This window comes from Amblyomma americanum, chromosome 1, assembly GCF_052857255.1.
Source record: "Amblyomma americanum isolate KBUSLIRL-KWMA chromosome 1, ASM5285725v1, whole genome shotgun sequence".
Taxonomy (NCBI): Eukaryota; Metazoa; Arthropoda; class Arachnida; order Ixodida; family Ixodidae; genus Amblyomma; species Amblyomma americanum.
In genome coordinates this window covers 401,603,882-401,629,962 of record NC_135497.1, presented here as the reverse complement: position 1 = coordinate 401,629,962, position 26,081 = coordinate 401,603,882, and the positions used below count along the sequence as shown (strand labels likewise).

Sequence of the window (26,081 nt, the reverse complement as noted above, 5' to 3'; positions counted from 1 at the left end):
ATTACATGATTAAAACATTCTCTTAACAAGCATTAAATCCACTTGTTTTGTACACTGTATAGTCTACAGAGGCTACACAGCATTTAAAGACGCATGCAACTTTTAGGAACCTTACGACAAAAGACCAAATGAAAGCCTTTTTATAACACTTTCAGCATTAAATTATGTGCATTATCTCTTCATTAACATAGCTGTGACCGCTCCACAATGGTTGCCATGCTACTGTACAAATACAGTTAAAAGCATAACAGAAGATCATACATGTTCGAAGTGCTGTATTTTGTGTACCGCACGAAAAGTCTGTGCTGGAGAACTCTAGCTTTCCTCTTCAGTGCCACTCTGTTAGCACTGCACAAAAATATTGCCACTTGAGCTACCAGCAGAAATGAAACCCAGGTAGCCTGTGATCACACTGCCGCCCAAAAAGCCCCATGCAGCAAGTGCAACCTATTTGTGACAATACACCAGTTTCAAAAGCACCATCATGCACCAAAGGGAATTGCCATTTAAAAGGCAACTGCACCACTTTTCGAGAATTTTGCACCATTAAAAGATTCAAATCTATATAGGCTGCAGGTAAAAAATGCCAAGTGTTTTTGCGCTAGCATTTTAAATTGTGACGTAATCGATGATTAAATTTTTGGCTTTTCCTCACAGCACCAGAGGAGCGCGGAGAAGCTCGGTGTAACAACGTCATGGAAGGCAAGATTTCAAATTTCCGCAGCCGCCAAGCACGCACTGCCATGCCTAGCGAGATGCTGCCAAACAACGCTCGGAGGTCTCGATTTCAATCGGCGATTACGTCATCATTTCAAATGCTAACCCTAAAGGACCTCGCATGCTTTACCACCAAATTTTACACAATCGTCCCCTCGTAGATTTTGTAGATTTCTAGAAGCTCATAGATTTCTAAAACCTATGCAGTTGCCCTTTAACAAATTTTGTGTTCACAGTAATGACTCCCTGTAATATGCAAGTTTACTGTAGGAATGCAACACAAGAACCGATGATGTCTGGCTAAAAAGTGCAAAGAACTTTTAACAGAATTCTTGGTGTCCAGTAGCCCCTACAAATTTCATGAAACAGTTTAAATGACTGCAAAAGTGCCAGGACTTGCCTTTTGCTGAGGCCTTTTGTGTTCATCCAGTTCCTACACCAAAGGTAAATGAGAAGTGAGTAAACAAAACAGGACAATAAAACCGATTGACTACTACACAGTGTGATATAGTTGACCATCACCATAATTACAAGTGAGCTTCAGGAAAAATTAAGCATCTGCTTCAGATGTGATTACCACATTTAGCAATAGATGTGAATTTACTGAAGGGCCCGTCAAGTAATTAATCTTCCAGCTTACCAAATAAACATGCACAATGAACAAAGCCTACACGGTTTTCATCACTTTTGCCAAGCATTACTCTACTACAAGCAATACTATAACAAATCTTGAAAGCCTGCTCAAATGCTCCGATGCAACAGTGAATAATATAGTACATACACGTAAGTAAATATGAAGTAATGTCAGAAAGATTGCACAGTCTTCAGGACTTTGAGCACACAGTCTGAATGCAGGGCTACTAGCTGGGGCTCTTCCCTTCCATTGCATACAATTAGTCAAACCTCGATATATCAAACACAGATATATCGAATTACTGCGTATATCGAACACTTTCTATATCACGTGGAAAATCGCATGCATTTTTAATTTTTTTATTTCGAACGTGGACAGATGTAAAATTGGATATATCGAACTCCGCCGCCCCAGACCAAGTGCGCTATGTTGACAGGAGGCGAGCTTTCCCGCAACACCCTCGAAGATGGCGGCGGCAATGGGCGTTCCCGACTGCTGCATACGATAGCTGCCCACATCGATCGCGCCGAGGGCGCCATTTGAACGTAGCGGCGTACGCACGCGGCGGCTTCGCGTGGTTTGGCCAGCTTGGAGTGGCTTGGCTAGTTTAACAACGTCAACGACACATGCGTCTCGGTGCCGCCGCTTGTGCTACGCCAGTCGTTGTTATCGTGTGTGGCTTAGGCCTGTTGTGGCGTGGTTGGTGTGATGGCTGCAAACGCGAAGAAGCGGATGTCCCTGACATTTGCTGCGAAATTGGAAGCAATACAGCGCGTCGAAAATGGCGAAAAAAAGTCAAGCGTCGCCGAAGCTTTCAACATTCCAAGGAGCACTTTGAGCACTCTGCTTAAAAACAAGAGTGATATAAAGACCAAGGCAGAAAAAAACCAGCACTCAGGCGCGCAGCGGGTGCGCAAAGCTGCCTTTGAAGACGTCGAGAAGGCGCTTTACAAATGTTTTATCGACGTAAGGGCCCGGAATATTCCTTTATCGGGGCCAATGCTACAGCAGAAGGCCAAGAACTTTGCGTTCATTCTCGGCGCCGAGAACTTCAATGCCAGCAGCGGTTGGCTGCAACGTTTTAAGGCCCGCTTCAACATTGTTGGTAAGACAGTCACGGGGGAAAGTGAGGACGCCAATGAAGGCGAGATCAAGAAGTGGCTTGAACAAGAGTGGCCTCAGGTTCTCACCAAGTATGAGCCCAATCAGATATTTAATGCTGACGAAACGGGCCTGCTCTGGCAAATGCTTCCACGACAAACGCTCGACACCCGTGGAGACAAGTGCCATGGCAGCAAGCAAGGCAAGGCTCGTATCACAGTTCTGTTGGCTGCCAATATGGACGGAAGCACGAAGCTGCGGCCACTTGTCGTAGGCAAGTTCCAAACCCCGAGGTGCATGCACAACTGCCCCAGCGTTCCGGTTACATATGCCTGGAACAAGAAATCGTGGATGACTCGGGATATATTCCAAAAATGGTTGAAGGCATGGGACTCTGAGCTGGCGCGTCAAGGCCGGTCGGTTTGCCTCATCGTTGACAATTGCACAGCACACCACACCGATGTCCAGCTGAGCAACATTGAAATTATTTTGCCGCCGAACACGACGTCGAAGCTGCAGCCATTGGACCAGGGCATTATTCGCGCTTTCAAGTCCATTTATAAGCGTCGGCTCATCGACATTTTGCTGATAAAGCTGTGGATGGGCCAAGAGCTAAAGATTGACCTTTTGGGTGCCATTCAAGTGCTGAAAGCCTCGTGGGACAACGTCAAGCAGTCGGCAATAGTTCACTGCTTTCGGCATGCGGGTTTTGTGAGCCGCATTGAAGAAGCTTCCGAGGAAGCAACCGAAGATTTGGCGTTGGACGGCACAGAGGAAGAATGCCAGCTCGAAGAAACCTGGAGCCAGTTGGAGCGCTTTGTCGGTGCTGAGTCGCACAGCATATGCATTGACGACTTCGTTGGCGGTGACGACAGCACCGGAACAGTGGCGGAGTTAACAGACGTGGAGATCGCGGCAGAAGTTACTGCTGAGCGGCCAAACGAAGATGCTGCCGAGGTTGATCCCACAAACGCTGATGGTGCCCCGCTCCCGACTGCAACTGAGGCTGTAGCTGCCTTGGCCCTTGTACGCCGCTACTGCGGCGCAATAGAAGGCACGGGACTATCTCTTATGGACCGTTTGGACTATGTTGAGGACGCCGTGGTCAAGCACGCAGTTGCCAATATGAAGCAGGCTACGCTACTACAGTACTTTCAGCCCACGAAATAAATACTTTGTTTGAAGCTTCAAGTGAGTACCTATTGCGCCACGATTCGTTCATTGATTGATTTATGCTAGTTTTTGACGCGTTTTCTATGTGATTTTATATATCGAATTCTGGCTACATCGAACTATTTTGCGATCACCGCACTGTTCGATATATCGCGGTTCGACTGTAGTAGGCAGGGAAAACGAGAGGACAATGTGCAAATGTTTAGAACGTAGTTAGGGGAAGCAGAGCAAAAATTAAAATGCACAGTCCTGGATTTTGTTTTTGCTTTTTTAGCTGCAAAGCAAAACCAGTGCGCTAAAGCTTTCAAACAAAACCATTACAAGTCACGTGCATTCACAAAACAGTGGCGCATTTTCTGCTCCGTCGTCTGCCTCATCTCAATGACTTTGCCACTGTCACCCTCGCCTGCTCACCACCAATACTGGCAGCACAGAACTGTACCAAAACATAGCGCGGTGCCCTGGTGACTGCTGCAATCATCGCACACACACCTTTTTTTTCAGCTCACTCTTATGGTGAGCATGTATGATGCCCTAGGCTGCTCAAAATAGCAGTTGTAGAGCGCTGCAAACAGCATGCTGCTTTGCTCATAGGTGGCACTGCTATCTGCTAACCTCCAGAAATTTTCCACTGGTACTGGCTCAATTCTGATTCGTACTTAAGTAATTGGTAAGATTTTAAAAATGTGGTGCAACTTGCTTCATGATGTCACTGTTCCCTTCTTTCTGGCTGAATGAATAAAACTCCTTATTGGTTTCTAATACACTATTATAGAGCCAGGATAGGTGGGCGTCCTAGTCCGGCAGCCCACTGGTCTGATACATTGGATTTCTGGAAGCTTGATACAAAATTACACTTTGACTGTAGCCATCTGCCGCATGCTACTGTCAATATCAGCAGGTTCAATAGGGCAGAAATAGGCTATATAAAAATTTCTGAACATTTCAGAATATCTTTAATCCTCAGCTGTAACTGACACGTGGTGGACGTAATGTCTGCATTACTGAAAACAGTGCAACAGGCCTCATGCAGCGCTAGAATTTGGTGTCCCCACTCCTTTAAGTACACTGTGGTAAAAAGGCTCCTTAGAATGGCCTCCAACTGCCCATCTTGTAACAACCGCAGTCACTCCATTCCAGCCATTTCTTAAACTTGCCACTCCACTCAACTCTTGACAGTCTATTTTTTCTTCTTCGGTGTACACTCTGACACTCTAATAGACTTCATTAGAAACCTGTGCTCTGTAGACCTGGATTTTTGGGCACAGATCCCAAAGGCTAAGCTACACCATTATTCATTTCTGAATGGTGATCATGGAGTCCTTTTTGGTGTAGACGCCATGAGCTTGAATCGAGTGGAGCGAAAACTTTTACAAGAGAAAATTTTTAAACGTAACTTTTTCAATAATAAATGCACCTCTTGATACTGGACAAACATCAATGTACCCATGAAAGAGTCACAGAATCAATGTTTACTAAGAACAAAAACTGGATTGAGTTGTCTTTGTGTTGCTCTAAGTGTTTTCACAATAACAGCATACTCTAGAATCTCAATGATGTGACCATGAATGAAGCAAATTTCGACATGACACGAAGTCATAAAAATCCGCAGTTAAAGCGCATTGACAATGTGCAAAAAAAAAAAAGGCTGTTCAAAACAGTCTACCGCACTTCTACACTTGATACGAGCACGGGGGCCGCGACAGCACTCACAAGCAAGCACTGCCCTCGTCAATCAGTGTCTACGCCACGATCGCCAGTCACACAGCAGGCACTGCAAGCAAGATTGGCGGCGCATGGCCATAAATAAATCCCGTCAGCCGTTATAGATTTGCACGAATGTGTTTCTCATGATTTTGTTCATTTTTTAATGATACAAATATTTTTCACAACCACGTAAGGTTCGTATCATTGTGATTCTACTGCTATATAGGTTATTGTACTGTAATTAGTAACATACACTGCTACACATAAGTCAACATTTTTTTCCAAAAATGGCTATCTAAAATTGGGCGGTTGACCTATATGTGGAGTCAGCCTATTTGCGGGGTCTAAGGTGTTTCGGCCATGCCGTGGGTAGAACGCGACTGATCACGGAGCCCATTCCCGGCAGGATGCATAAATCTCCAAGTGTCAAAAAAAAAACAAGAAACATCATTAATTCGTGTACAAATAAGTTCCGCTGGTATAATTTGAATTGTTTGCCTTATCCGCTCGCACATGCAGGTGGTCACTTTTCCTGACAAGCAGTAGACAGCACGAGAGAAAACTTCCGATAACCTCCAGAGCGCACATCACGTCGGAATCCGAAACTACAGGAGGAACGTTGGCAGTTCGATGGTTCTGTTTGCCGCTAGTCAGCTGGTCGCACGCAAATATGGAAAGCAGGATAGAGCGCAGTTATTGCCATTGATTTCCATTTGCATCCAGCTGCTCACCTTGCAATTGCATCGCTACGCGTTTTTAATGCATTAGCATTAAAACCCCTGTGTTAAAAACCCTGTCTGTCTGTCCATCCATCTAAAGCCTCGGCTGGGAGGTGAAAATGTGCAGCGAGAAAAATCCCTATGGAGAGAGGGAAGTGGGAGAGAGAAGACGAAAAGAGGTTGGGAGGAAGTGTGGCGGGTAGTGGAGAAGGGGTACGATGTGTCCCACTGTGATTGTTGGATTGGATAGGGAGAGTGGAACGGAGGTGTGGTGTGTCACATGGTGATTGATGAAATGGATTACGTCACCCGCTTGCATGGTCTGAACATGGCAGCAGCTGCTCCTTCTGGATGAAACACTTAACACACAATATGATGCACCAATCACACTGATCTTCAATAATTGTTTTGCTCTGAACTGTCCACGCCGCGGTACCATCCCGCGGAGGGTGGGGCATATGAATCGAATTATTGAGTTTTTTTTGGTCAGCTAGGGCTGCGAGAGGGCGGTCAACTTTTATTTGAAGTTGACTATACACGGCAATATACAGCACATGCTACTCACAGCACAAGTACTCGTCTATTCACCAACTACCACAGTATTGAAACAAAAACAAAAAAAAAGATCACAGCACTCCTTCCATCCTTGTAGCAACAAAGCCATTATTTTAAATTATAAGAAAGGTAGATTTAAGTCAACTGTAATAGACCTCTCTTACCTCCTTGACCTCTGGAATGTAGCGCTTGACAAAGCTGCTCCGGTTGTTTGCAGTCATGTGCCTTTCCTGCTGTAGTCTCACTTTTTGTGGCCGGCCAAACACAACACAGTCCCACAGTTTTAGCCATTGAAGTAGCGTTCGGTTCACACCCTAAATGTGAAGTAAGCAATAAGAAGCCTACTGAGCAGCCTCTAATCAGGCACTTATGACAAATAACCAAACATATATGGCCAGACAACAATCACAAGATCTGTTCAATAGCTTCCAGAAATCCAGGACACCTGTCTAATGAACTAACATAATAAGACAATAATCAATGATGCTACCCAACAATGACACCGAATATGATGTGAAGCATTAAACTAGGCAACGCATGCCCTTCTCACAGCTCTTCTAGTAGCTCAAGTCACATATGCAACACTCCTTTTTGATCCTTTCAGCTTCCATAAACTATGAAGGAACGATTAAGTAGCAGTCTTCAGAACTAAAAATCCAACATAGCATCCAACAATCTTTCCCAAACGTGGCGCACACAAACAGTGCTCGATAAAGCTTGCATCTCTTCGTTTAGTGCTTGTCCTGTCTGTTTCTTTTTCTATGTCCCCGTCTTAAGTGTTAATCTTAAATTTAATATGAATCACAACCACCTAGCTCAGATTTCTACTCTGACTTCGTTTATAGGCTGTGCATCTTCTTGCATATATAGCATTTCTTTTGCCACCATTCACAGATAATTACTATGTTACTACTTTTGCTACCTACCGTATTGACTCGTGTGCTCGCACAAATTGCGCACCCCCAACTTTTTACCACAATGCTTGAAAAAAAACAAACTTTTACTCGCATATTTTGTACTCTCTAGTGCGCCAGACCACCAGCATATATGCAGTGCGTGCAAGGCAGACTTGATAAGATCAGCATGGCCGCGTCACCGTGTGTGGTTGCGAAAGGTCTGAGTGGTGAGGGCCCAAACTATGCACCGTTTGCCTGGCTTGCTCGCGCTTGCGGTTGCTTCCCCAGACAAACAGCTGCGCGTGCACCAGAATCCGAAACTGCAGAGCCGATTGCTGCTTCAATTTGCCACTAGTCAGCCCGGCCGCAGGGAGGGCACCATTTTATCGCTCATTATCTACTTTGTCTCCCACTGCTGGCTTCGCAATTGTATCGTTGCGCGTTTATTGCTTTGAGCTGTGCACACGCTGTCATGCCATCCCGCGGGGAACTACATAATGTGGGACAAGGCGGGAGGGTGTATGTGTCTTATATATGGAGCCAACTTTTTGGCCAGTGAGGGGGGGTGGGGGGGTGGGGGGGTGTACAAGTTGGGGCGGCAATATGCAGTAGATACAGTAGACAAGTTATGATCTTTGTAAAGTTCATTAGGAAATTTTCCCGTAACTTGCGCACCCTCGTTTTGAAGCCTTAATTTAAAGAAAAAAAGTGCACAAATTATGCGAGTAAATATGGTATTCCACATTTTGGTGAGATCTGGAAAAAATGAAGTGCAGATGTCAAGACATGTGCATCACTATGCAAGATATATGCCAAAGTGCAAGAAAAAAGCAATAGTTGAACCCCTTTATAAGAGACAAGTATTGAAGAGGAGTTTATATCTGTTATATGAGCGGTTTCTTATAAGCAGGGTTTTGTGTTTTCAATACTTTCTGATCTCTCACTATAATTATGTTGACACCCAGTGACTAGGAGTTTCACAAAAAAAAAAAAAAGTCTACAGCTCGCTACACAAGATTATTAGCAGAAAAAGTAGCTGTTTACTTTCACCTGACTGGCATATGTCAAGATGCCATATGCCTTCTACTGAACTGCAGCTGCATTTGTTGACTATCTGCGTTTACACCAATTTGCTGCAGAACAGTACGATGCGCTTAGCTCTCAGTAACTTGAAGTCATGGAAACAGAGAAAAACTCTGAGGTAAACAGAGTTCCAAGATATACAATGTACCAAATTTTTTTTAGTGTACCGATTGTGTATTGTAAAAATTTAAGTCTTCTGTCCAGTGTTATTTTGTAGAGCAAACTCTGTTACGTAACCAAGCACTTACTAATAATAAAAGGAGCCCCATGTAGCAGCATTGCAGTGCATGAACCGCAGCCGACAAAGAGCGCGCCTGCTTTCAGCACACGATCACATTGATAAGGTAGCCGCGGGTGCCACTATCTGAGGAGGGATGGATTGGAGGTGTGCTCCCTCTTCAGGTTAGCCCGCCCATTTTTGCCTTGGGAAACATTCTCGTTTTATGCCCCACTTAAGTTCTCCAAAGTCTCCGCCATAAACTCGCCGGGCTTCGTACCGGGAACAGAGCCGGCGTGTGCCAGCTCTAGTGCAGCAGCAGGGGCCACACACTGCAGCGCACCAGCAGAGGCTTGCTCGCTGGTTAGCGGCATAACTGCAGGCCACGCTGCCCACTGACTAATGGCCCCTTTTTTTGGATTTCAAGCTTTATAACTGTGGAAATAGCACTAGCAGGTCTGCTGTACACTACCGGCATTCTTAATGCAAGCAGATGCCCACACACTCGTGTCCGTATCGTTGGCGGTAGTTTGGAAGCTGTTCTTCATGTAGCACTCGCAGCTAATGTGCCCTTACCAATGTTTTACATCAAGCTGGCCCATTCTATGCAAGTTTCAGTCATAATAAATATCACTGGAGCGATCAAGTCTTGCTTCCTCACTGGCACATGGACACAATGGTGGACTGCAAGCGATGGAGCCACATCTGCGGATTTGGGAAGAAACCTCACAGGTTATGTTAAAATGGCTTTTATAAGTTAGGTTCTTGACCAGAATTCTAACTTGTCCTTTACTACCAAAAATCTTCTATACCAAATGTCTGTTATAAAAGATGCCTGCTTAATGGGAGGGCAGCCAATCAAGTGAGTAAAAGTGTCTCTTATTTCCAATTGTCTGCTACATCTGTTTCTCTTACAACAGGCTTCACCTACTCAGAGGAAGAACGTACTTAGGCAATATAACAGAGTTGTCCATTTACTAAGTTTTCAGGGCCATTTACTGCTCTAGCCTTTGTGAGCTATTTGTATTGTGATATTTCAGTACACAGCCCACTCTAGAAGGAATGCACCTCTGTTGTGACACACAGCAAAGCAAATAATATCAGCATTTCTATGGATATTATTTCTACTCTGCCCATAAAGAAATTTTACTGCACATAATACCAAGCATTTATGGCTTCCCAAAATTGTGCGAGAGCAGGGTCCAGACCTAACCAGCAATCAGTGGTGCAGTGGAACACAAATACAGGAAGACCTCCTAGGACGCACAAAATACACAGCTTATGGCAACTTGAACAACCTGCTGTAGTTCCTGAAGAAAAATAATGCCATTTTTGAAGCCAAGGATATGCCGGTAGAATTAGGCTAAATATATTTGTTTGCACAGTAAATGCACTGAAGGAACTTTGTGCTAGTTTGGGAGGTGTGTTTATTCATCTTTAAGCAGCGCGAAACACAGGACAAGAGGAAGAAACATGAGACGACACGAGCGCTGTTCTAACAACTGAACTTTGAACATCGAAGATCAGTTAAAGGGGCAGTTTCTTCGAACCTTGCTGTGCACTGCCGAAAATGTAAAGATTGTTTCCCCCATTTGGACAGGAAAAATATCCTGTTTAGTCACCCAGATCGGACCTGCAGGGAGTTAGTTGAAGCATTTCTGATAAGGCAGGAGTCTGAAACTTGTGTCGGTTTGCCTTCTATCAATCTAGTGGAAAAAGAGATTCACGCTCTCGGGGAATGTGTGGCGACAGGGTGATAGCTGGGTGCACGTCATGTGTTAAGATTGCTGGTGTGCTTTATTAAAATGAGGCGATTAACCTCCCGCTGCGTGCACGTGCGGTTTTATGGATTATCGGGATTGTATGTTTTGGATTTTTGTGTGTGTTTTCGGTTCTTGCTTTTGGTGCCTATATAACTAACCCTTCGAAAATAAAAGTTCAGTTGTTAGAATAGCGCTCGTGTCGTCTCGTGTTTCTTCCTCTTGTCCTGCATTTTGCGCTGCTTAAAGATGAATACATTCCAACTCGCCCAGTTTTCTGTTCTCATGTGTTTATTATTTGGTGTAAAATTTAAATAGTAACCAAAAAAATTTCTCGACATTTTAGTGACTTTATGCAAGTGCTTTCATTATGCAAGTAAATGTAGTAATGCCGTAACGTCCACAGTGACAGCATGCAGTGACAGACACAGCACAGAAAAAACAAACTCACGTCATCACTGAGGAGCTCAATGAATTGTAAAGGGCGGTATTTCTCCACCCACAGTGATGTGGATGCAGACGATGTTTCCCCTGGATTGGAACCACCACTATGACCAACCACAACACCCTCCGGAAGTGAATTCACCGCATGGCTATTGGTAATGTTGGCAGTTCGCTCAAGTTCTACGAGCTGCTGCCTCTTCAGCTGCAAGCCAGAAATTAAATACATATATCAGTACACAACCCTGCACTGTCAAAATGTTCTAGAAAACTTTCGCACAGTTAAAAAAACTTCATTTATTTCAGTACATGAGCTTCAAAAGTGCCTTCAAATGACTGAATCCGGCAAGTGCCATCAATGGAAGAAATTACGCAACCATGAGTGGCCATGACAGAAGGCAGCAAAAGCCTAACTAGGGCCCCTAGTTAAGCACCTTTCACAGAATTGTGCTAATTAGCAGATACATTGTTTTTTTTTATGATACTGTGTTCCTGGACATCAGTAAAAATGATAGAATGATGGGAACCTTATTAATTTAACTGGCTGAATTCTTTGGAAATGCAGAATCTGGTAATGAAATTTTGCCGATGCCGTGATTTGCCTGCTCCCCCATCTACTAAAGCAAGTTAGCACGTCAAGTGCAGTGGCTCTGGCAGCAACACGCTCACACGCTTGCATGAGAAATATGATACTGGCACATGTCGAAAGCAATATCACTGCATAAGCATGAATATAACACAAGGTATTCTTTGAATCATCTGCCTCAGAAAGCACCTCACGTTATATTTTGAACCAAGTTACAAACATAGCGCAAATTTTTTTTCTATCTTCTTTTTTTTTCTATCTTCTTTGGGATACCCACAGCGAGCTCACCCACCAGGCTCCTGAGCTGTGAGAAAAAGCCAACTTCTCAATGAACTTGGGCCATTGAGGCGAAGCGCGCGTCACACACCGGTGAGAAAGAGTTGCTATAAACATTGGAAAAGAAAGTGGCGCAGGCCGTTGAGATAGAAAATGCAGTGAAAAAGCCATGAGTAGGGAAGGAAAAAAAACAGCTGGCAGTTCACCACTGCTAAGCACAAAGTATTGTGCAAAAGCACAGTTGTCCACTGACCCAGGGAGCCATTCATGTGCGTCAACTTTTTTGTCAATGTCAATTTCCCCAACATATGCCAGTGGCCCATGCTCTAGTGCCATGTTTCTGCCAAAATGTTGTCCACACCAACAGATGCAGCACACGTCTCTCTGCCACTACCACCACACAGCTCAAAGCGTGAATATTAGTTCGATAGTAGTATATGCTGATGAATAAAACGATGTGCAATGCACAGCGCGAGTGTGTGTTGCAGTTTAACACGAGGCGTGATCGGCTGCTGCGATAGCCTAGTGGTCTCGCGCAGAGGCCAGCGAGGCTGATCTCCGAGGGTTCGCATCCCAGTCACAAATATTTATTTGATTTATTTTTATTTATTCATTTCACTTGGCACAAACCCAAAACATCGCAAAATCTTGCTCAGGATTTACCCATCGGAAAAGCGCTTTCACACTAAAAGGGAAAAGGCACAGAATTCTGCATTATGAAACACAAAGCAGCACAAGGAGTGGCTGCACAGCAGCCAATGCTGCATGAATAGCCACATGCGCTAACGCACGCCACACTTCTCGCGGAATATTGCAGATTCTTCGTTCTCAATTCGTGACATTTAAACTTTACCTGCAGAGATAATTTCGGGCCTTAAGCAAAACATGAATCGCAAATACTTAAGTAATGCTGAAGAGGACAATGCAACATTTCTGAAAATAATAACACGAGTTCAACGTGAAGTTCCACCATCAAAGGATTGCATTTACATTACAACTACCTTACATTAGCAACGTTGCATTACATTAGCTACTACCTTGTTTTTTGTCAAGCCTGTTCACATAATAAATTAAAAGCAAGTGCTTTGCTTCAAAATAAGAAGCCAAGCCCTGAACGAATACGTTCCACTGGTGCTTATCCAATCGCTCCTGCATTCTCTTACTCTCTACATCGATGTATGCCAAAAATTTGATATGATGAGCTAATCTCACATTTTTGAAAATAAAGCAATAGAGTCAAAGCTTGTTAATTCAAACTCCAACGGACCAAGAAAAATATTAGAATTATCCAAAAATTCAAAATTATCGAATGACCTCGAAAAACAGTAAAGAACTGCTTGCATCACAGTAAGTTTATTTGGTGAAAGACTACACAATGTTTGCCTGATCTTGAGATGAAAACAATGCGGCAATGACTACGTTTCACGTTTCCATCAATGATTTATTGCGTGCACACTGGCAACAGCATCAAAGCAAAACTGCTCTAGAATCGCAAGGGCCTCCTGCATCTTTCATGGTGCAACTCGATGGAGTTCCTCCGCTACCACACCACACCCACCATAAGCAGCACCATCATGTGTATGGAGGTTTGACTCTACGGACAGCTAACAGCACATGACATGCACGCAGTTTCAGCACATTGGGAGAACGGGACCACACGAAGGGAAGCGAAGGAAACGACTCAGCAGCACCGAAGCAGAAGGAAAAAAGAAATGGGGAAAGAAAACACCGGTAACGTGGCGATCAGCATCCGAAACAGTGCTTAGCTGGGTTAGGTTGGCTGGTAAACGCTGGCTGGTAGAGTTGCCGTTGCTGCACATTGGCATGAACCTTAGAAAAGTGAAACCAAAACTCAGCAGTCGGACTGTTCTCAGAGGTGGGGTCATTCGTTTGTCATGATGCCTGCCATCGCATGCACATCAGAGCTGCGTGAGCAACTCTGCAACATAGAACTCAGGTTATGAGTAGGGCTGTTTCGACGATTTCTGGCAGCGCCGGTCATATGTGGACGCAGCCCCCTTCAGACGCCCGTTCAAATTAACTGGTGCGAGACACGTAGCACCCGAATTAGCAAGTGTCCGTCGCCATATATTTATGTGCGCATTGGCTGGGACCGAACCAGCACTTCAAATTATTCAGACTTACGAATTAATAGAGGTCAAATTAATGAGCTTTTACTGTAGCAGCGCCAAAGTAACATTCTGATACTTCAGGTATGCCCCCAACAACTAGCTTAGGCACGTTTATACAGCACCACAAAAAAAAAATCTTTCACAACAGACCTGTTAAAAAAAAACATCAAGGGCCACTCGGCTACTGATCCAGAGTTCCTAGGTTCGAACTCGACCGCAGCGGCCGCGTTTTGATGGAAGCCAAACGCTAAGGTGCCCGCCTGTGTGCTGTGCCATGTCAGTGCATGTTAAAGATCTCCAGGTGGTCGAAATTGCACCTCTTTCTTCCTTTCTTCTCTCAGTCCCTCCTTTATCTCTTCCACTGCCGATATGTGAGACAGATACTACGCCATTTCCTTTCCCCAAAAACCAATTTGCATTTTTTTTACACCATATTAACCACTGGAATATGGGAACACTGCTGACACCTGCTCATAGCAATGGTGAGAGGTAAGATGCAAAGCTCCCACACACTTTCCTCCCAATCCACAAGCTAGGTGTTCCTAGGGTCTGAAAAGATCACTACGTGCCTCTCAATGAATGACTGCTTCTTGACAACATGACAGCATGTTTGCTTTGAACGTCTTCATATATCCTTCCATAAGGACCTTCCACAAAGCATGTTAAATACCAATTATTAACAAAACAGGAAGTTTAGCAGGATCCTCAAGAATTTCAGGGAAACTGCCAAAAACAGAAAGAATGTTTGCTATCTCTGGTAACCACAGTAGAATTCTGGTGAACGCTGCTCAGCTCTTCCTATTTGCTTTAATCAGCATTCACAAGCTTGGTGCTCCGAAGGTCACAGGCAAAAATGAAAAAAGAAACCTCATTAATATCTTGGACCAAGATCTACATAATACTTTCAGACTTTTCAAAGGCACTTCTGCTTCCTTTGAAAAACAGTCCTAAGACATCTTTGCCGTCTTCCGAAGCGAGAGCCTGCTTCTACCAGTTCATCTCATTTGTCACCGTCCACGAATTCATCTGCCTGCTTCAACCTCGTGGGCTTCTTAGAAAATATGCTACCACAGCTCTTTGATGGAGACAGCTTTGTACTGCAGGCAGCAGTAAGCCTCATCAAATGCACTATTATGAGTGTCCCAAGGCAGTTTGGAAAATGGAACTATCCCTGCTGCAGGCACGTGGAGCAGAGGTCATTCAGGCTTAGTTTGTTCCAGCAAACGCTTAAAGCAGAACTTGAAGCAACTGTCTCTCTAGTGTTGGCCAACTGAAACAGTTAGGAGAAAACTGTCCAATGTCGCAAGTAGCACAGGGTGCACCTGACTCTGCATGACACCCTACTGCAGATCAGCTGACACTAAGCACACTTTCCACAACGCTTCACCAATGCAAGCCCCATGGCACAAGCACAGTGCACATGCTCGCCTACATTGTTAGCACCACAGTAACACATTTAGCAATCCACTAACATTATCTACCAGCTGGCAGTTCTCTTTCCGAAATTTTACAAAAGAAAACAAGCTCTTGAGTTCATACAAAAACGTTCTACCACTGCCCACACTTCTGAATAGGTTCAAATTAGTGAACAACTTAAACCACAAAAAACTAACAGAAGCTGCGGCACATTACTGCAGCTGCAAGAGACCAAGCATATATCTTGCAAGAGAAAGACAATATAAGAAAGCAAAGCCTTACTTCTGCCTGTGCATCATTCCAAACATCCCAAAAAGGCCGTGAAAGAAGACTGCCTTTGTGGCGATTATTGGGCAGCAGAAGCTGGAAAGAGATAACAAAAGGACAAAGAAAGCAGCAGTGTCAGAGTAAAAAAAAGAAAGACATCCTTGCATGACAATCTGCCCTGAAGTAACTAAACCACCAGCTTGTGACATCCCAAGGCTCTAAGTATATGTCAGGCATGCTTCAGGTGATGGAAATGGTACTATGCCACACACAAGATGAGATTAAAATACATTCTATATCATTTATTGCATTCACTCACGCATAACCCAAGCTTTCATACAGAAATGCTAATAAGGAAGTTGACACATAATTGTGACCAAAGTCAGCCCAGGGAGAACGAACATTTGCCAGCAATCGCAACCTAGCACAAGCTAGCAGACTAGCTGCTTTTACTACGCTAAATCACAAAACCACACATGTAACCTGTTTCAAACTCTTTCTGCCAGCTCCCTCACTTTGGCAAAAGCTAGAGGTGATAGAAAAGTGGCTATCCTACCGAAGTAAGGTACGATGGCAGAATTACCCTCATGCAGTAGGCATCGCCATTTCGGCACACTAAGATATACTTTGAGGTCTTATATTGCTTTTATCAAATTCTACGCTGCCTTTATGAAACCAGGGGTCGACCTGGACATGAATAATTTTTTTGGTGCTCATCTAACTCTAAGCTTAATTGTTTGCTTACCATGTCTATTTAAATTGTTCAGTTTGAACGATGGTGCAAAATGCCCCATTCTGAGCAATCTAGAACACTTTTGAACAAGCGATGCCAATCAATATGTTGCGAGAGGGCTGTAGTTCAGTTTTGGAATTAGTTTTTTCGTCAGCTGCATGACAGGGTATTTTCAAAATTTGCATGAAACCTGTCAACATGGAGCAATTGCACAAGCATGGCACCCAAGGTGGTGTCCTCTTCTCGTACTGACCCTTCTCAGCAGCAATGGCGTTCTCATGATTTCTCAGCACCAACACTTGACTGTTGGTGCAAGCGACGGCTCTGTGTGAAAAGATGACGTCCATTGTTCTTATTTTAGTTCAAACAGAGATGACTGCTCCTCCCAGCCAGGACTATCGACGCATGCCTGTCTGCAACTTTCGTTTTCGCCATTTCCGAAGGGGTACACTCCTTTCAGGGCCTCTCTGAATGCATCGGGCATGTTCTGAATAATTCTGTGCCATTAGCTATGTAGCAGACACAGTTATCTGCAAGACAGCCCGGGTTCACTTTGGCACTGCACTGCACAGCAGATCAAAGTGCTGTGTGTGAGCAATTAATTTCTTTTGGTGACCAGAAAGCTTAGCATGAAGAGTTCTATAGCTTTGAATACTACTTTTTTTAGGCTTAGTAACGCACAAAACGAATACTCTAGATTTTTTATTCTCCTATTTTCCAATTCGATATGTTGAACATTTTTTAGACTTATTGAGCAAGTCTAAAATTTGCCAATTTTTCTTTCGTAAGCAAAATACCTATTTTTTTTTGTGCCAATAAAAAGACAATTCTATTGGCTGCACTATGATGTCCTGCAATGAAAAAAATGTTTAAATTAATGCGTGAAAAAAAAAATTTGGTTTGGTATAATGGGATTTAACGTCCCAAAGCGACTCAGGCTATGCGGGACGCCGTAGTGAAGGGCTCCGGAAATTTCGACCACCTGGGGTTCTTTAACGTCCATTGACACTGCCCAGTGCACGGGCCTCTAGAATTTCACCTCCATCGAAATTCGACCGCCATGGCCGGGATCGAACCCACGTCTTTCGGGTCAGCAGCCGAGCGCCATAACAACTGAGCCACTGCGGCGGCTTAAAAAAAAACAATTTCATACAGACCACACTGAAATAAGCCTGCTTTCCCGCGGTAAGGAAAGAGTTAAAGGGACACTGAGGACAAATTAAAGTTGGCTTATAATCAATTCATTATGCACTCTAAAAATAAAGGGGTTACCATCGCTAAAACAGAGCATTTATGAGCTAAAAAAGGTTAAAAAAAAAACCACTGATACCACTGGCTGTTTTCAGAAGAAAATTGCAATGATGCAAACACTTTTTTGAATGTGGGACTCTGAGACTAAACAACACTGTCATCCACTTCCTCCAATGATCAAAGGATCCAGTGATCTAGTTGTGTCTGAATCTGAATAAAGTTTCAATCAATCAATCAATCAATCAATCAATATATCAATCAATCACAAAGTTGTCTCAATGCAGCAACAACATCACACCACTGAATTGAGTGGCGAGAAATTTCCATTCATATGGCTGCTCTGCACATGTGTGCCTCTCCCTTTTTTTTTGGTATTTGAGGAAAGGAAATGGCACAGTAATTGTCTCCCATTTCGGTAGACACCTGAACCACCCTGCAAGGAAGGGAGGAAGATGGGAGTGAAAGAGAGAAAGAGGTGCCATAGTGGAGGGCACTGGAATAATTTCACCTGGGGATATATCCCACAGCCCACGGGCGCCTTTGCATTTCGACTCGCCTCCATTGAAACGCGGCCACCACGACCAAGATCGAACCCGGGAACTCAAGCTCAGTAACCGAGCCCCCTAACCACTGAGCCTCTCCTTCTCCGGCTCCATTCGTTGAAAACAGATTGCCAGCCTCTACTGCACATGCACAATTCATGTTAGTGACAGGCGCAAGTGACAGATGGTGACAGCTGTCAAGCACACACTTTCCCCTTCACAAGTGCAGTTAGCACCTCGTGGAACCAGGTCACACCTGCGTCTTTTTTTTCAGCCATTTTCCTTGGTAGCAGATGAATTTTCGCGTACTACTCAGAGGGATACATATGTTGTGAAAAAGGTGGATTCGTTAGCAGTAAATAGGTAATTTGCTGCAGAAAAATTATCGACACAGCCACAACAACCAGAACAATCGAATGTTACTACAAGCAAAAATTAGGTACAGTTGTCCTCTGTGCCCCATTACGAATTCTGCCTAGGTTCATGACCAACTTATACTCAGATAAATGCGATACTCATTACACGAATCTGGTTAGACTGCATTGAGAAATCTTTAAACATCCGTAGTTTCCAGGGGAACCAAGACAAGCAGAAGAAGTTACATTTCAAAATATAGTTGAAAAGTCTCTCTGCTACCAACACATAGCCAGCAAGTAAATCTCCGTGACCCTAAATTACATACAACCCAATGTATATACTGACGATCCATGCTGTCACTCAGAACTTGGTGTGAAAATGCTAACAATGAAGTGCTGCTCTTCTTCATCTGCAAAAGTAGCTTTTAACAAAAATGCTGAATTTTTCCTCAAGAAAATGTGAGCCATTCGCTACGCAGGTGATACTCCCAAGATGTATGGACACCCAAGACACGAGTGCAAACAAACAGAAGATAGCAGAACTCCAGCCACTCACCTCCACATCATCTGCCCAGCTGTTGTCTCTCAGCCCAACAAACTTCAGCCGCCCATTACTGCCCCTTAGTCCAATAGTCAGCACATAGGAGCTGGCATCCTGCCATTGTGTTTGGAACAATTCTTCCTCAGTACTGGCAAGAGGCGGCGGCGATGGCACCGGAAGTGTGGCAAGGTCTTCTTCTTGTGCTGTGCTTGCACCTGGAGTAGCACACTCAGCACCTTGCCCACCTTCATCGATGATTAGCTTTTTTGGAGAAGAGAACTCAAAGGCACAGTTTGATGCATCATCCTCCAGTCTCAGCTTCTTCCTAGCAGACCCTGTAATGCACACACGTATAGCAAGCATGATTTAAAGTAACTGACCTTCAATATATTCCCAATGCATACCCATTTCCCATCATTCTACACCAGTTTATAAGCTTGAACTTTGGTGACAGAATGGGCCAGCTGATTATGAATTTCGAGCAACATATAAATCAAAGATGATAAATTAAGAATAAAAAACATGGCCACACACAAGCAGTGCACATTGCCATATGCATCTACTGGACTGCTTTTGCACCATATCAAAGCAAGCATACATGAGCAAAATGATGCACTCCATGACACAAAGTACCCAAGCTGTAATGAAAAAAAATAATTTTGCCCTATTTAAACTCCACCTTACCTACGCATAGGCTTAGTGATGGTAGGTGCTACTAAACAGCTACTTCTGATCCCACCATTGTTTAGCAGAACTGCCACTAAACCCTGTGAAAGTCCTTTCCGAACACATTTGTTGCACTTTTTATCTCACAGATTATCAGCAAAAGTAGCGAGAAAAAATTGGAGGGGACACTTAAGCTCCGCCTTATGGGTATGATGTGATAGCGTGATGGGTTAATTAATGCCCATATATGCAGAAGGCTATTCTCTACTTTACGTTCATAGATCTCTGCGAGTCCTCCTGGCACAGTAGTGCAGCGGTTAAGTGATGCACCACTTCCCTGTGATGGCAGGTGCTCCCAGCGGCGGGCCTTGTGTTGCACAGGTTGCTCTTCCCAAGCAACCAATCATTAACTTAACAGCCATAACTGCCACAGTGGCCACTTTGCTCACTACCCGGTGGACAGGTTGTGGTGGCACCACAACGTCACGTGACCTAGGTGCCTACCTGTCTCCTAGATTGTTCTCTGGGGACCACCTGCCAGAACCATGCCCGTGATTTTTCTCTCACAGCGCCGATGCCGACAACACCGAAACCGGATTTTCTGGTGAATGAGGCCTTTAATACTGTCGCGTTAAGAGTAAAACATGAAACACTAGCAAATGCTCACCTTGAAACTACTCGTATAGCAAACAAGCGCCCCACCAATGATACCTTTCATAAAAAAATAAAGGCCTCGGCAAGTTACCTGACACACACTCTGAGTACACCAGCAGCCAAGTTCCACTCTATCGCTGTCTCTGTAACACTGAACCAGAATAATTGTCTGTGAAATGCATCCTCGTTTCCATGAAAAAACCCTGCAACCCAGACAGCGTAGTTCCAAGTTCTGTGAGAACTGTACACAGCAAAACTGCCGCATTCATACTATGCCTAGTACTCAAATGGGATGGATATTCTGGTGAGTCCATAAGTACATAAGTATCCACATTACCAAACGACTGTGCAAAAGACAAAACATGGATAACGTATTGGAGAGTGCAAGGTCTAGGACTAGGATGGTTGATGCTTGAGTCACAACAAAGCCACGTTCCCTGTTGCTTATATAATGTGCTTCTACTAAAACTCAAGTACATCAGTCCTCTCGTCACCTATTTTCTGCCTGTCTCATTTTTTGACGCTTATCTTGTAAAACTTTCAAAAATACACTGTAGTAGAATGAATAGTTGGGCTAGTTAGTAGTCTGTGTTTCCTTGTTCTCTGTCTTTTGTTCGTTTGTGCTAATTTTTACCCAAAATTAAATTTCAGAAAACATTGGTTTGGTTTGGTTTATAGGGTTGAACGTCCCAAAGCGACTCAAGCTACGAAGGACGCCGTAGTGGTGGGCTTCAGATAGTTTCGATTACCTGGGCTTCTTTAAAGGGACACTGAGGAGAAATTTAAGTTGGCTTGAATCGATAGAATACCAGCTCCTGATCACAAAAACGCTGCTCTTACTGAAAACAAAGCTCTTGTAAGGTAGAAAATAGCAAGAACCAAAATACAGGTATTGCCACCACAGGCCAATCTCGCAAGTACAAGCGTGGTGACGCCATAGGACAAGAGACGCCACCTTGGAGGAATTTTCCATCCTACATGGCTTCACGAATCTCTGAGGCTGACAAAGGTAGGTAGCGCAGACCAATATTGAAGTAAGTTTTGTTTTAAAACCAATAGTGCACTTTTATCACACAAGGAAGGCAGGCAAAAGACAACCTGAATGTTGGAAGCAAAGAAAACGGATGCTTGGCGGCGCCACAGCCGGCCAGGAGAGTTTCGATTTTTATGGCGCTTCGCGTCTATGAGCTTTGCGTGCCCCGTGGTTTTGTTTTTGACGCGCTTCGATTTACAAGCGCCGAACAGCAGAGGAACTCCAAGTGCCGCTTCAAGTGCTAGTTAACCTTTGAAGGAGCCTGTTAAGGCTTGTCAGATGATCGCCACGGTCGATGAAAAGCTATGATGGCACGATGGTCGGTGATCGTACAAGGCAGCACTTGTGTATTCGCACGCTTGCCCGGCGAAACATTCCCGGCTGTGCCAGTCAACTTCAAACTACTTAACGGAAATCGTTTATTAGGGAAGGGAGACAAGGTACAAGGCAGTTCAGAAAAATTGCTGACGGCCTAGCTCTGTTAGGCCAGGATATACCTAGCGAAATCGCGGAGATTTCTGCATCAGAAGAGTGCATTCACTAGATGCGCCTTTATTGGCGGCTGTAACTTGAGCCGTCGTGGCGGAGCGGTAGCGTTTCCGCTTCAAACGCCGAAGGCCCTGGTTCAACTCCGAACCTCGGCACCGGACTCTTTTCTTTTAATTAGTGAGTGGGCGGGGGGTTTCAGTGGTTCCCATGGATGCCGCCGCTGAATACGTTGGTTAGCGGTTAAGCGCAGGCTCTGTTAAGGCGCGTTTATGTTGTGGTGAGGCGCGCGCGCCCTGCACGGCGAAGTCACGTCGGTCAAAGCGAGACCCTCTATACTCCAACTGCGCTTGACCGGCGACGCGTTCGGCGGCTTCGGCGCACTCGTATTGGCGGGGAGATTGGAACATGTATCTATTTCGCGCAGAGTGCGCCAGCCGCCGCCGGCACGGCCAGACTGATTTGGCTCCGCGGCGAGGTGCGCGTTATATTCAATAGCTGCGGCAGTTCGGCGGAGCTGTTCTTTTCGAGCTCGGCTATTTTAATCCATTCACAGAACATATCTGAAGGTACATGCAAGTTGGCGAGAGAGCCAGATCCAGTGGACCCGTTGGATCTAGCGAAAGCCGTTGAAGCGTCGTGCGCCTGCTTTGGTTTCAAGCCTCCGACTTTAAACGCGACCGCCGTCGAGCACCCATTTGTTTTTTGTGGCAAAAAATAGATAAATAACTTGGTCCTTGCAACTGTGGGAGACCTCGACGCTGCCTGCTGCGCCGTGCAACCTCACGTTCACGTCACTCCGTTTTGTGTCGTCATAAGAGTTCTCGAGTTTGAATCCGAGCGGCGGGAAAAAATTTTTCAACTTCGAATCCAAATTTCTTTGAAATAAATGCATCTTTCGCTCCCGGACAAGCGTCAACAAAGCCATGAAATGCCGAACTATCAGATATTGCTAACAAAAAAATTTTGACAGGGTTCTCCTCAGGGTCCCTTTAACGTACACTGACATCGTGTAGTCCGTGGGCCTCTAGAATTTCTCCTCCACCAAAATGCAACTGCCGCGTTTGGAATTGAACCCGTGTCTTTCGGTATCAGCAGCCAAGCATCACAACCACTGCACCACCGCGGAGACCGTTCAGAAAAGGCTGACAACCCTCTGATGTCACAAATATCACCTGCATTAATTTTCACATGTAAGAAACGAATGCACAGAAACACTCTACGTATCCTAATACAGCTATTGTTTTTCCTTGGGGCTCTGTGGTCAAAAGGTACTTCGAGCTTCGCAATTACTTTCCAGCTTTTGAACAATAGGTTGCAGTTGTAAATGAAATTGAGTAATGTGCACAGCAAGTTACCACAAAGCCCTGCTTTCAAAAATAAGAAATTCACCGAGGGTAGGAGTGGTTGCACGCTCCAATGAACTTCCAGCCATATCTTCCAGTGTCCTTTTCGCCATCGAAGAGGAGGACCGCGGGGTGTCCTGTTCCGAGAAATCATCTCTGCCATGAAGAACCCGTTTAGACGGCTGTGCTGGCGGTTCATCTGCACAAGCGGCAAGAGGAAAAGCACAGTTTTGAAGAAGTAGTTAATTTCTCCAACTGAGGCACACTGAAAATAGGAGCCGAACAAGGAAGGCCAAATGACTTTACAAGATCTGCCAATCCCCATGCAAGAACCTGGTCTGCTTATTTTGAAAACTTGGAGTTTCTTCTCTCCTGTTGCATTTTTATATAGCAAATATACTCTCCGAATCTGCAGTTCTTGCACAGCAGTCTGATGGCTTCAATTCTGAAGCTTCCTTTTTGTTTGAGTACACTTGTTAACCAGCCTACCATGGCCAGAAATAAGCAGGTACGAGCAGGTAAGCACGTGGCCAGAAAAAAGCAGAAATAAATGCTGGCCAGAAATACGCGGGCACAAGCATCACCAAACAGAACAGATGAAGTTTCCATTTTTTTATTAATATTAATGCAGCCAGGTAGAACAGATACAATGATGGGTTGCAAAGTCTTCCATTTTTTTCTACCTATATGGTTGGCACTTAAGTTGCACGACTGTTTTGTTTTCACAGTAACCACCAATTCAAGATGCAACCGGATAACAAGCAGATACAACATGCTATGTGTTACTACTCCCTGTTGCACATGACGCGAGCCAAAAATGCAAGTGACATTTCAATAGAAATTATTTTTTCTCTCAGTATTTTTAAACATTTTCTCATGTTCCTTTCTGCATAAGCAAGAAAAAATTACACACATATTAGGAACGTCCTGTCTTAACACTATAAATGTATGAACCTGGTATTGCATGGACAAATGCTGCTCAGTTTCCAGTGCCTATGGGAGCTGAACGATCTGGAGACTCCTCTACCCAAAAAATCACTGAAAGATTAAGCGAAGTGCTCAAAAGCTCAGAGTGCTACACTGATGTTTGTAACAACAATGATCATTTAATTTGCCGCTGGTATCACAATTCCAATATTGCACCTTAAATATGAACACAGGCAGCTGGTAGTGTGCCGGGATTGTTAACCACATCCAAACATATAACAGAAAGGCAAAACTTGGCCTTCGTTGTCCATGCCTCTAGACATACGCACATACACATTTACATATTCACAAAAAAGCAAAAATTACAGAAATCAACACAGCATTCACAATCAACACATCATGAAAGTAGAAATAAGGATACAGAGTTTTCCTATGATTTTATTAGAAACATCCAAGGACAAAAAAATTGTAGTGTTCCTTACACTACGAAATTCTGAAGATAACGAGACCGTTGTCGTAGTGCTGTGTGCGTTTTTATTGCTCCATCATGAACTAACCACGCGCGCAACCTGTACACATTTCTTTTTGTGTAAATAGTTTGTGTATGTTATCTCTCCCATCCTCTCTCCCTGTCCCCTCACCTCTTTCATTTCATTTCTCCAATCTGCCTGCTATCCTTTACTTCCGCTGCCCCAGCTCAGGTGCTTCAGCATCGATGGCAGATGCCGGGGCTAGCAAAAATCTCTTCCTTCCTTTTTTATTATTACTTTAATAAAATTATACTACTACTACGAGACCGTTGTCATTGTATGGAATAGACGATGACTAAAGTTGCCGTTGCAAGTGAACAAGATGCTCCGAGGCATGCACCTTACATAAAAGAAACGTATCTTAACACCGAGGCTTAAACATGCACCTTTAGAGCTAATATATTTATGCGCAGGGACTGACGTTAGCTTACGTTACTTTTACGTTAGCTTTCATAAATAGAATGCTTCACAGAATTTATAACAGTGTGTGACACACACAAGTGAAGGATATAATTTCCTCGATCATATTACACGGTACCGTTACGGCGGAAATGCCGCTCAACGCAGATGGTACAAAATTTGTGATTCGCACGCTTACTGAACTTGCTTGACATAATGCGACATGGTCGCTAGTTTTGTAACGTTAGGCACCTTTCTACGCTCTTCTGAAGAGGTTCCAATAAGAACAGAGGAGTATGCGCCCAATGCCTGCGCCCAATGCCGAAGGTGTATCACAGTCGGCACTTCTTCTAGACTTGCAAGAAAGCACGAACGGCACTATGGAACTATATGAAACCACAACCAAGAGCGAGGTATACTACCCAACAAAAACATTGCGGTCACCGCAGGTGAACTGAGAGCTCTTTAAAGAGTCAAAAAGTGTGTAATCGGGACGCCTTCAAACAATGAGAGGTACAGAAGACATTCATCTTTGTTCTTAGCCTTGGTATCTGGCACAACAATCGCTCAAGCCAAGTGTAAACTCACGGCTGTGAAGTTCGTCCGCGAGCGCTAACTCGTCCGCGTAGAGGTCTTCGTACTCGTCGTAGTCATCGTAGTCCATCACGCGATTCACCTGTCGATGAAGCCTACCGGGGCTCACTTACGTCCTTACGTTCTGCTAAGAGCTTACGGAATTTAGAGCATCACGAAATGACGCTTCTGCCCGTTCCGCAAGACAAAATCTTGTTCGCGGGAAGCAACCTTTGGATCACGACCACTGTTGACAGTGCACACCATTAGCGCGGCACGAAAAAGCGCGCGCTCTGTGCTGCTTCCAAGTTACCTTCCGTTGCGTGGGGCAAGAAAACAAGAACCGTGAAGAAAACGTTGCAGT

At 44.4% G+C, this 26,081-nt stretch overlaps 1 protein-coding gene across 2 annotated transcripts in view; it reads right to left on the bottom strand.

Annotated features, from left to right (window-relative positions):
• cutlet (chromosome transmission fidelity protein 18 homolog) overlaps positions 1-25,990 on the bottom strand; it is a 95,740-nt gene extending 69,750 nt beyond the window's left edge. For both annotated transcript variants that reach the window (XM_077650245.1, XM_077650244.1), the window contains exons 1-7: positions 25,733-25,990; positions 23,335-23,487; positions 19,119-19,438; positions 15,696-15,776; positions 11,014-11,208; positions 6,771-6,920; positions 1,118-1,150 (exon numbers count right to left, since the gene is read on the bottom strand). In XM_077650245.1, the coding sequence (XP_077506371.1) occupies positions 1,118-1,150; positions 6,771-6,920; positions 11,014-11,208; positions 15,696-15,776; positions 19,119-19,438; positions 23,335-23,487; positions 25,733-25,808 (1,008 nt within the window). In that variant the 5' untranslated portion in view covers positions 25,809-25,990. The remainder of the gene's footprint in view (positions 1-1,117; positions 1,151-6,770; positions 6,921-11,013; positions 11,209-15,695; positions 15,777-19,118; positions 19,439-23,334; positions 23,488-25,732) is intronic.
• Positions 25,991-26,081: the final 91 nt, after the last annotated feature.